This window comes from Saccostrea cucullata, unplaced genomic scaffold (genome assembly GCF_032062105.1).
Source record: "Saccostrea cucullata isolate Sc308-1 unplaced genomic scaffold, CSIRO_AGI_Scuc_v1 ctg8233, whole genome shotgun sequence".
Lineage (NCBI taxonomy): Eukaryota > Metazoa > Mollusca > Bivalvia > Ostreida > Ostreidae > Saccostrea > Saccostrea cuccullata.
This window is the reverse complement of record NW_026927523.1, coordinates 1-13,043: the sequence shown is the minus strand read 5'-3', so window position 1 is coordinate 13,043 and position 13,043 is coordinate 1. Positions and strand designations below refer to the sequence as shown.

The 13,043-nt window shown below is 34.9% G+C and overlaps 1 protein-coding gene across 1 annotated transcript; it reads right to left on the bottom strand.

Moving 5' to 3' along the window:
- Window positions 1-2,511: 2,511 nt before the first annotated feature.
- On the bottom strand, window positions 2,512-3,576 carry LOC134274701 (uncharacterized). Its single transcript, XM_062756951.1, has 2 exons — window positions 3,344-3,576; window positions 2,512-3,118 (listed from the first exon to the last, which is right to left on the bottom strand). Exons 1-2 carry the CDS (start codon window positions 3,574-3,576, stop codon window positions 2,512-2,514), a joined length of 840 nt encoding a protein of 279 aa, XP_062612935.1.
- Window positions 3,577-13,043: the final 9,467 nt, after the last annotated feature.

Here is a 13,043-nt window from a genome sequence, read left to right as displayed (position 1 = left end):
AAAGTGTACATTATACTCACCTACTTTAATGTCTTTAAATTTTTTTAAAGGAAACTTTCTGAATTCGAATCATCCTTTGAAAAGTTTTGTTACTAAATCAATATTATCTGCCGTGTTATATAATAAAAAAAATAGAAATTTGTTCATCATGACATGTTTTTGAAATGTCTTTGGACAAACAATTTTGTCATCTGTCCGCTGGATATCTCGGTAATTGCATGTGTCACAGATACCTGAAATTACTTATTTTTCTTATTAAAAAGAAATTCACCATTCCTAATAATCCCACAACCTTGTTCATTACTGGGAAAGGGTTTTTAAAAATACATGTATATATATGATTGATACGTAACGTCATGTGCTTAATTTCCTTTAATTCATTGCTAGAGGTAGGTAAAGATACGACAAAATTATGTTCAGTATGTGTCCTAAAATCGCCTCTTTTGGCACAATACAGCTACAACCATCCCTTTGCAATATGGAATATTTAAGGAATGAAGCTTATTTCAACTTATGTTATCCAATATAACATAACTTGGGGCAGTTTACGCTTTATAAACCGCGAAGCGGTTTATAAAAAAGTGTTTACAAACTGCCCCAAGTTTTGTTATATCGGATAACATAAGTTGAAATTAGCTTCATTCCTCATAATTCAATTCCAGTGTAGACAATGAGACAATATTTCCTCCGGAAAAAGACTTCAAATTGAGCATTTTTTTAAAAGTAACGTCAAGCGGAGTAATACATTTTTGACGTAACTCATTGTGACGTAGGCAAGTTATGTTATCCAAAATATCATATGTTCCTCTGAATGATTCAGCCAATGAAATTGCTTGATTCAAGTGAAATTAAATTATTATGGAATATTATATTAAAATACATGTAGCTAAACATAATTCTATATATTTTTTTAGACTTCTCAGTACTCTGAAGTTGACATCAAAGAGATGCTTGAGTTTCTGATTGAGAATATCTATGTGTTTTTGGAGACCAGGTATTCCAGCAATCTATTTGAATTCCCCGTGGGTACCAATTGCTCTCCGTTATTAGCAGACCTACTGTTATATTCATATGAAGCAGAATTTGTGCAAATCTAATGCGTGAAAAGAAGAATATACTTGCTGTAGCCTTCAACTCGACATTCATTTAGATATATCGACGACGTATTGTCAATTAACAGTGGTCATTTCCATTCCTACGTCGATACGATATATCGTGGTGAGCTTGAGAAAAAAGATACCACAGAGTCTGACACATCTGTTTCATGAAAAAGATGTTAATTGTAATCTAACAACCAAGCTATATGATAAACGTAATGACTTACTTTTCTATCGTCAACTTCCCTCACTTATGCAGCAATATACCTTCATCACCTGCATACGTAGTGTATATATCTCAGTTGATTCGATAAGCAAGAGAATGCTCTACTTATGAACAATTTCTAAAACGAAGTAAATTATTAACAAGCAAGTTGATGAAACAAGAATATCAACAGTCTCGTTTAAAGTCATCATTTCGTAAATTCTATGGTCGATATGTATACAATAACCTTGTCAACAAATACAATTTATCATCAAAACAAATGCTGACGTCTTTCATAATTATTGTTAGTCCACTGATTTTTCCGTTATTTCCCGATCATGACAAGGAGCGCACGGCGGGTGTGACTGTTCGGCAGGGGATGCTCACTCCTCCATGGCACATGATCCCACCTCTGATGTTTCGGAGGTCCGTGTTTACTCTGCTCCTGTTTTGTATTGTTTTATGGACTTTGATATTGCATACTGTTAGTTATCTCCATAAATTGATTCGTAAAATGCATGTTTCTTTCAATGATTCATCATTGATCTGTTTAAGGAACTGTAAAAGACTCTTTAAAAACTTTGCTTAACACTTTAAAATCGCATTTGTTGAATATTGGTCATCAATAATAATAATAATAAAGATAATAAAGATATCAGAAAGTATCATAAAATTTTATTAAGTGGTACATGTATAGGAGGAGTTGCAGATAAGAAATGAGTACCCTACAATATTATAGAAAGAATGGAAGCATCAATGTTTTGCAATGGGAAACCCGTAATATGTTTTCGTTAAAAAGGTAAAATAGGAGGTCACAATTGCATTATGTATCAAAGAATCTTTGAAAGTCTCATTAACTTTCGTTCAGTTGTATAAGTGGAGTGGGGATAAGAGTAGGTACCCCAAAGCTTAAGGGACGCACGGACATCCCGATCACTGTAAACCATCGCGCTTTGAAGCAGGGGATATAATAATATATATACAAAATTACTATTAGCATAAATATTGACAGAGAAGTTCTACCATGAAGTTTATTGTAGCTGGTGTTGACAGTCAAATATTACAATAAATGAGGCAACGGTAATAATTTTATATTATCCTGTAGCATAGGAATTCTGCAAGAACAGGCCTCTCCCTCAATGTAAGTAAAAACTGTATAATTTTTAAACTGATCCGGTGGTGTCCTTGTCTATTAAACAAGTTAATATTCTAGTTCTTTTTGCCACAAAGATTAGCCAAAGCCCTTCTGAATTTTTTGTCATAGTACCAGTAAATAAATGGGTTACAGACATGGTTAAAGAAGAAGATGGTGTTAAAGAATCTCCAAGTATTCAGTCTAGCATCTGAAAGTTGTAGTGGATCAAAGTTTTTATGGGTGTGATTGATCAAAACTACTATAAAACCTGGTATATAAGAAATAATATACACTGCTATCACAATGAGGAACATAAGGCTGATTCGGGTCGAGGCGCTATTGCCATTGGTGCTCGTAGGCGTTTTGTTTTTGCTCAAATCATTGGCTTTAGAAACGTGATCGGCATTGTGAAGCATAGTTTCCTGAATGGACTCAGACTGCTGCCCCATGTTAATGGAACCGTTTCGTGTCTGTGTTCTTTTTTTCATTGACTTAATCGCCCGATACACGGTCTTGCAAACTGGTACATAAAGAATTGCTGTAGCAATGACGTTGCCTAGAGTTAGAAGAAATAGAAAACCGACGTATATGGTTGTAGAAGATGAAACTTCCATGACCATTCTACATACGAAACCTGTAAAGTTCTGTCCTCTAAAAGACAATTCTTCTTCTTTCACTCCACTGTAGAAGATTAATGGAAAAGCACAAACAAAGGACACTAGTGTAATAAACACTATAGTTAGGCGCTTGGTAGTGCGTGAGAATTGCCAACCAAATGGTTCACATATCAAAAAATAACGTTGCAAAGCTATTACTAAAAGGCAATGGGCAGATATTCCAGACAAAGTTGTGAATACAAAATACAGAGATCGGCATACTATATCATTTGGAAAAATGAATGCATACTCGTCAGCTAAGAGATAAAAAGTTCCTTGCGTCAAGCTCCCAAGCGCATCCACCACTGCTAGAAATGGAATGAAGTAACGGGAATCTTCGTTGTTCTGAATCCAGAAAGTGTAGAGTGAAAACACCATTATATTTCCTGAAAATCCCGTAACAATACCCACACCTTTTATGACTGTGTTGGGGTATATTATAGAGGCATACTCGTCGTTCTTCTCCCTTGCGAGAGTCTCCATGTCGTCCATGCTAAATAATTCAATATCTTTCCCATAAATAAAACTTAAGGTGATAAATTGCACTTCACATATTTTAATAGATTAAGAGGTTCATGTGCAGATCTCCCGGTGCGGTGAGTATAAGTACTCGTATGGATGAGAACATCAGCTGAGTCAGTTTCTTATCTGCGTCTATTGATGGACAGCCTCCGGTCTCTTCATCAAAAGCAGGTAAAGTACATAGAGTATACAGGATGAGTGGCCCACTACAAGACCACTCACCTCATCGCATGGATACACTTGACAGACTTCCGGTGTAAAATTTCAAAAAACAAAATTAACATTAGAACAGTTTATGTTAATTATTGGTCTTTTTAGTACAAAAGCATTACTCAGTACCCTACCCAAGGGAATTCTACAAGATTGCTGAAAGACTTTAACTTCTAAAAATACATCGATTTTGCTCATCAGAAGCCCAAGCATCTTCATAACATCAGCTTCCGTGTACTTGCTTATACAGTGAGAATGGTGTTTTTGACAAAATAATTTTCTGAGTGAACAATATTAGAATTTAATGAAAGTTGAAAAATTACAAGTTGAAAGCACTAGAAATCAGTTTACTTTCATATAAACTTTAAGCCATAAATTTGTTGACGTGATTTTAACATTGATATAACAGGGGAAATCCTGTAGTAGAAAGAATTACAGAGAGAAAATAATATGAGATTTCCACTCGGAGGAAAAGAGCCTACCTTTTCTCAGTCACAAATATTTCACTTGATCTTTCGACTCAGTTGAGCTTGAAGACATTTGGATTTTTGATATGGATAGATTTTTTTTTCCTATGAGCGATAACTCTTCAAGATATGAAGGATTGAGTAACTAAGGATACAGCTGTTTATGCTATTTTCATCCAAAAAAGGGACACCCTTACCTTTTTCATTGATTTTAGGTGAATATCGAAATATTTATTAAGTGTTTGTTATTGTTTAAGGATCATTTCCATAGATGCATCATCCATGCAAGGTCAACATAGAGCTTATAGTTACTTCGAAATGAGACCAGCACCAAACACTTTAATTTGCACTAAAAACTTTAACCTACTCCAAAAACATAAACCTGGCCATTCCTTTGCTGTAATTGCAGCATCTGGAACCATAAATGATACAATGAAACACACTGAAAGCATGATACAATGAAACACACTGAAAGCATCTTGGTGAATGTAGTGCATAGAAGTACGTAAACTGCACCAAAAAACTTAACCTGGGACGCCGACATCGACGCCAAAGATATCACATGAGTAAGCTTATAATGGGTAATTATGTTCCCCAAACGAAGTTTGGGAACATATTATGTTCCCCAAACGAAGTTGGGGAACATATTGTTTTTACTCTGTTTCTTATTATTATTATTAAGGTCTTCCGACTTCCTTCGGAAGACCTTATTGTTTTCCGTCGGTTTCCTATTATTATTATTATTATTCTTTTTTTCATTTCTATGGCGATATCTCAGCTGTGACTGTACGGATTTCAAAGATTTTTACAGGAAAGATGCACCAGGTTAATATCTCCAGACGTGTTTTTCATTTTTTCAAAACTTTCTTCCGTTCGCGATTTTTGGGGAAATTTGTATTTTTTAAATGGATTTTTGTACACAACTTTTCTCGAAAACGGCCGAAGATATGAAATTGAAACTCATGGACCTGAAAGACCATCACATGTAGATGTGCCGAACGTCCTTCATTTTTTGTCGTTCCTACTTCCGGTCGCAAACGGAAGTAAATTCAAAAAGTCTAATTTTTCAACTTTTTTATTTTTCAATATTTTTTTTTCGAATTTACAGGGTTTATAGAACGTCTTCAAAGATATCTATATATGTTTTCATTTTTTTCATGCATGCGTTTATTGCAAAGATATGACCAAACCAAACTTTGTCTTACTGTCGGGGGTTCGAATCCCGCTCGGGGCGTTCCCCAAATTTTTTCTTTGTTTTTGTCTTTTTTCAGTTGCAAATTACTTTTCACTCTTTTATAATATGTGTGGAAGATTTTGCCGATTTTTAAAAGCTATATTTGGAGATCTTTTATGAAATACCTGGAACAATCGCGATCTGTTTTGAGAAACTGCTGTAAATGAACGTAAACGAAAAAATGCATTATGAAATCTATTTCATGGGATGACGCAGACAAGATTGCAAAAGAGAAGTCGGTCGGAAGACCTGCTTGTTGCACCAGCAACAAGAACGCATCTAGTATTCTTACTATTTTCGTATTGACCAACTTCTGGAAATGACCTTTGTCCGGTCCATTTCTCCCGAACAGCTTAAGATATGAAAGTTTACTGTGTCGGATATCATAGATCATGACTTGAAGATGTGTCGAACAACATTTTGTCCGTCGTCAATTCTTCCGGTCGTCGCGAAAAAGGGGATTAAAAGTCGATTTTTTAAATTTCTTTGTCTTTCTTTCTATCTTTTTCTGTGATATTCATGGCATAAGTAAAGGCCCCTATTTGCTGATTTAACGTATTACCAGTTTCTTGATTTGATAAAGAAGAAATTAAATATCTTTGAATCTCTTAGAACTTTTGCAAGCGTAGGTTCAACGTTTTCTTAAACACTAAAAAATATTCATTTCATTTTCTCATAAATAGGCTGCGCGGGTAATACACATGGTGCCTTTGAGCAGATAAGGTCTTCCCCGTGATGGGGAATGGACCTTTAGAAAACCTTCTCTGGTTCCGCAGAGTCGAGTTTTTAGCAAATAAAATGTATGAAACATATATGGTGTGTGTGCATCTTATATCCCGCCCCCATTTTTTTTTTATTTTGAAAACTGTTACTAAGAAACCTAGCCCCCACCTTTCTCACTTATTGAAATGGATGCTAATTCCGCTTTCATGTTTTACATTCTACATAAAATGACCATGACATTTATATAACAAGGCACTCTTCTAAAAGTTAAGAAAATGATAAGGCTTAATTCTATCTACAAAATAATGGTAATTTACAAGTCTATATTCAAGACAGCCCCCCCCCCCCCCCCTCGGAAGCGCACAGCTAGGTAGAATTCGCAGATATAACATATACAACTTACAAGTAACGTTTTTAAAGTTTCATTCATAAAAAAAATTCAGTTCCCCTTATGTCATCTGATAATTTGCTATCATTCATTCTTCCTTTGTTTTGTCTGTAGAATTTATAATTATTTCATTAAAAAAAAATTATCTTGAGAAAATAAAGATTGTCAGCTGCATTTATTAGCATCTCGCATTTTCTTGTATATCTATTACTTGCATATGAATAATGTCATTAAATAAAATAAAAGAAATCAAACTCTATTTCCATCTTTTTTAATTCATTCATAAATCCTTGGATCCGCTCGCAGCTGCGCGGTGGCCTCATCGCTACTATAAACAATTCATTCATCACGCCGAAAATATTCATGATTCCGCTAAACTAAGAAAGTTTACACAGGGTTTATAATCTCATATCAAACATCAGACCTGTCCAATACAGGAATGCTCGAGTTAAAGAGGAAAATTCAGGAATTATTTTGCGTCCGCCATATTTTGACCTGAACCTAGGCGACAATTTGTAATTAAGGTCTTCCGACTTCCTTCGGAAGACCTTATTGTTATTCGTCTGTTTTTTATTATTATTATTATTATTATTATTATTATTATTCTTTTTTTCATAGTTAGGGCGATATCTCAGATGTGCGTGGACGGATTTGAAAGATTTTTACAGGGATGATGCATCATGAGAATATCTCCAGACGTGTTTTTCATTTTTTCGAAATTCACTTTCATTCGCGATTTTTGGAGATTTTTGTTTTTTTAAAAAGGCATTTTGTCCAGCAGTTTTCTCGAGAACGGCTAAATATATGAAAGTGAAACTCACTGAGGTGATAGAACATCGAACTCCATTATGGGCAACGACATTTATTTTTCGTCGTCGGCACTTCCGGTCGCAAACGGAAGTGAATTCAAAAAGTGCAATTTTTCAACTTTTTTGTTTTTCAATATTTTTCTTTAGTCTTTTCAGGGTTTATAGAGTGTCGTTTTAGAACTCTAAATATATGTTCAGTATGTTGATGCGTGCATATATTGAAAAGATATGACCAAACCAAACTTTGTCCTACTGTCGGGGGTTCGAATCCCGTCGGAGGCGTTCAAAAATTTTTTCTTTGTTTCTCTCTTTTTTCAGTTGCAAATGACTTTTCTCTCTTATTCAACATGTATGGAATATTTTTCCGATTTTTATAAGCTATTTTTAGATATATTTTGAGATATACCTGTAGTAATCATGATGTAATGTAGAGAGACTGCTATGAATAATCGTAAACCGAAAAATGCACTCTGAAATCTATTTTCTGGAATGAAACAGCATAGAACTCTAACGAAAAGTCGGTCGGAAGACCTGCTTGTTGCTCCAGCAACAAGAACGTATCTAGTTATTTTTCTTCTTCTTCCTGGGTACTTTTTTGTCCGGGAGTGATCTTGTAAACTGTTCATCCGATGTAGGTAAAACCTTTTTAGGGTCAGTAGACATGTTATGTAGATTTGCGGAATCAAGGTCATTTTGCGCGCACGTGCTTGCAAGAGCGTGCACGTGCAACACGTGATATGACCAATATAATAGATATAGCCGTAACTTTTCTATTTTTTGATGAAATGCTTTGAAACTTATAATAAGAAGATATTTTAGTTGTATAGACATGCTGACATAGTCAAAATAGCAAGATCTCGCGTGCATGCACGTGCGCTTTGCTCTGATTGGCTGAAACTAAAGTCTTAATATCTTTCTTGTTTTTTGACAAAATCCTTTGAAATTTTGAACATAGTCATACACTATGAAGATCTACAGCATGATATATAGGAATTATCATAAAAGCATGCGCATGCACATGTGCTGCAATCTGATTGGCTGAAACTTTAAATGGCTATAACTCCTTTGGTTATCAACCAAACAGGATGGGATTTAGAACATAGATAGACATAATAGATCCTTACAAAAAAGTATGGTCATCATACACATGCATGCACGTGCGTGCACGTGAAATGAGTAAATTTAAAAATACACTTGAATTAGCGTATTTTTTAAACTTTTGAATTAAATGCTATAATACTTAGTATATTAAAACATATAGATAGTGTAGACAAGTTGATATGGTCATTACGCACATGAATTTACATGTGCACGCGTGCAAAGCTGAAATTTAAAGATATTTGGTATACTTCTGGGAAAACGTTGTTAAAGTCAAAAATGCACAGAGTTTGCCTAATTTAATAAAGCTTATAGGGATATGGCACAAAAAGGGAGTTGGGGAGCGTTTGGGGAACATCTGTAACGGTCCCCGTTACAATTAGCACTAGTTGTTTTTACTTTTTCTGAATTTTTTCTTTGTTCTCCGGTACTTTTTTGTCCGCGAGTGTTCTCGTAAACTACTCATCCGATCTAGGTGAAACCTTTTTAGGGTCACTAGGTATGTTATGTAGATGTGCGGAACGAAGGTCATTTTGCGCGCACGTGCGTGCAGGTGTGCGCACGTGTAACACGTGAAATGACCAATATAATAGATTTAGTCGTAACTTTTTAAATATTGGATGAAATGCTTTGAAACTCATAATATAAGGATATAATAGTAGTATAGACATGATGACATGGTCAAAATAGCAAGATCTCACGCGCATGCAGGTGCCCTTCGCTGCGATTGGCTGAAACTTAAAGTCTAAATATCTATTTTGTTTTCTGACAAAATCCTTTGAAATTTTGAACATAGTCTTACATTATGAAGATCTACAGCATGATATATAAGAATAATCATGAACGTACGCACATGCACGTGTGCTGCAATCTGATTGGCTAAAACTTTAAATCCCTACAACTTTCTTGGTTCTCAATAATACAGGGTGAAATTTCAAATATGAATAGATATAATGATTGCCTACATTATACTACTATCAAAAGTAAATACATGGACGTGCATGCACATGCGACCGCACACAATGTATTAAAAGACAGTATACTTGAGTGTTTGATGTTCATGCAGAATTAAGAACTTCTAAATGTCAAGACATGTAACATACTGAAGCATGCAGATCTTTTTACCCTTGACCTTGAAACTTAGGTCAAGGTCACTGGTAACCTGAATAAAATGTTGATATTAACTATTTACCAAAATCACCTTGACCTATGAACTTGAAATCGACCTTAACCGTTGTCCTTGACCCAAGGGTAAAAAGAAACATGAAGTACATGTACATGTATCTAGAAACACCTTTCAGAGTTTATTTCGGTTGACAGGTTAGAAGTTAAAGAGGTGGTGGTTTTTAATGACCTTGACCTTTCATCCAAATGTCACAATCAATCTTAAGTTCTTGGAATAAGATACAAGATTCAACTCCAACGTTAAATAGGTTAAGAATAAAAATAACCACCCTCCCCACCCCCACCCCCCACCCCACACATAAACAAATCAAATTAATGGCAACGTAGAGAATCACTGTTAAACTCAAATAACACCTCGGACCCACATAAAATTTCAGGAAAACTGCAGAAAAGAGCTCGAGGAAAGTGTATTAAAATATTTTATTTGAGTTTCCAAAGTATATAGAAATTATTAATTTATACAGAAAAAATTACAAATCCTGTGGTGTTTAAAATTTAAGTGCAGATGACCAAAGTTGACATATAAGCCTTTTATAGCCTATTTATTCAGATGTCGTTAATAGCATTCGATTCTACTGATTTGAAATAATATTTTAATACCAAGCATCCTTTCTTTGATTTACCTTTGAAATTTATTTGAATTTTTTTTAGAATTACGCAATCCCCAGAAATAGCGATTTTCGGTATATTAAAAATCAATATACATGTACGCTCCTTCGTAAAATAATCAGATATTTGCATTCATGAAAAAAATAATAAGAAGAAGGTGTTAAACAATATAGGTCACATTAGCTGACACGAATGTCTTTTTAAACATCTCTTGTAAAACCCAGAGAGTAGCCCCCTATGCATTGGAAAAAATGAATAGTTCCGGTCAAAAAACCTTTATATATTTATTTACAAAGTATATAAAATTTACCAGGCACAGGTATCAGAGTTGTCAAAATGGCCTGAGAGGAAATATTAAAAAAATTCTGAACAGAAAGGAAAATCCATTTTCCATGTATGGAACTACTATTGAATAAGTTCATTTTGATTGGTTAGGTATTGGCGTGATATCCTTAGTCGACTTTAACCCTTCCTTGTCGTCGGAATAAAACCAACTTTGAGCCCGAGGTTAAAATAAGTAGAGAATTAAAATGTGAATCGATATATTAAAAATATGACATATGCTTGAAAAATGGTAAATTTATATATGTATTTTTTTCTTTGATTCGTGGGATAGAAAGATATGTTAATTGCTTAATCAACATGCCATTATCATCTTGCATCTGCATGTACATGTACGTGTGCGCGCATGCAAAACGTTAAACAATATATCGTTGATAGTTGATATCATTGTAACTTTTATATTCTTAAATGAAATCTTGGGATACTTAGCATATTTATAAAAGGTCTTAGAGAAATAAGGCACGATAAGGGACATGGGGAGCGTTTGGGGAACATCTGTAACGGTCCCCGTTACAATTAGCACTAGTTGTCTATAACCTTCAAACTTTGCAAAACTTTGAAAGAGTATTTGCGCTCTGCTTTCAAATCTTCTATTTCCAATATTACACTGCTATGGTCAAGGGGACAAAGTTATGCTTCGGCTTGCCAGAGCAGATTTGTTTTTGGCAAACTGACAAAAATGGACGTAAACCCTATCAATAATATAATTTATTCTAAAACTTTTCTCGCATTTTCCTGGTAAAAAGCACCGATCCCTGAATAAAAGATAGATTTTTTGGCCGGTAAAGTTCAGGCAAATTTTAATCTTTAAAGGGAGCCCTGATAAACATTAATTTTTCATGTTAAAAACTTGTGAACAAACAGAAACCACTAGGATTAGAAGATGGGGTTTTATGATTTTTCAGTGAACAATATTACAATTTCTTTGATTTAAAACTCTATATTTCTATATAACTCTATATTTATGGACTCTATATTTCAAGATTTCATGAATTTTTATCTGATGAAAGTTAAACAAATGTAAGGTCGAAAGCATTAAAAATCAGTTTACTCTCATATAAACTTTTAACCCTTGTTGAAGGGATTTTAGCATTGATATAACAGGGGAAATTCAAGAAATTGGTTCTAATGTGAGATTTCCACAGGAAGGGGATGAGGGGGTCCTATTCTAGAGCACAGATTTCGGGGAGAAGGCATACTTGATCTTTCAGCTCAGTTGAGCTAAAAGACATATAATTTTCTATGGGTAGATTTCTTTTCTATGAACGATAACTCTTCAAGATTAAAGGGAAGGGTTGAGTTTCTCAGAGATACATCTTCTTTGAGGTGAACGATCTTCCTCTATTAAGAGACACCCTTACCTTTTACATTAATTTTAGGAGTGCACTGAATATGTTGCCAGTGTTTCTTATTGTTTTAAGATCATTTGTCAATAATTATAAAACAAAGATGAAGATAAGGAAAAAGTGATATTCGTAAACCACGTAAACAATAATATAAATCGAGAATAGAGTGAAACAAAGAGCCATAGGAACACCAAATATGAGATCCAGTGTTGGTTGGGTGGGGATGGGAATTAAGAATCCCCTTATTAGATTGTTTCGTATACAGAGGTGAACTTGACCATCCAAAGGAAGCCTAGAAGTGCGCATCCATAGATGTATCATCCATGCAAGATATAAACATAGGGCTTATATTTACTTGGAAATGAGACCTGCACCAAATACTCAAATCTGCACCAAAAACTTTCACCTACTCCAATAACATTAACTTGACATTGCAGCACCTGAAACCAGAATTGGTATAATAAAACACACTGAAAGCATCTTTGACGAATTAAGGGCACATAAGTACTTCAGACTGCACCAAAAAACTTAACCTGGGACGCCGACATCGACGCCAAGGATATCACATAACCTCCCGGCGGTACCAGATGGCCTTGACCCTCCTTAGCTCCCCTTACTTCGTGAGGTTAGCTAAATATGGATCATTGTCTAAAACCTTCAAACTTTGCAAAACTTTGAGAGAGTATTTGCTCTTTGCTTTCAAATCCAAATTTTCCAATATTAAACCGCTATGGTCAAGGGGACAAAGTTATGCTTCGACTTGCCGGAGGAGATTTGTTTTTGGCAAACTGACAAAAAAATGGATGTGAACCCTATCAATATTATAACTAATTCTAATGAAACATACGGAGATAACGAACAGTATTCCAGATCAAATTCCATAAAACAATTCAAAATGGAAGCAGAGCAAGCACGGACATCAAAAATATTAGAGGTGGGATCAGGTGCCATGGGGGAGTGAGAAAACCCTGTCCACCAGTTACATCCGCCGTGTGCTCCCTGCAATGATCAGAAAAT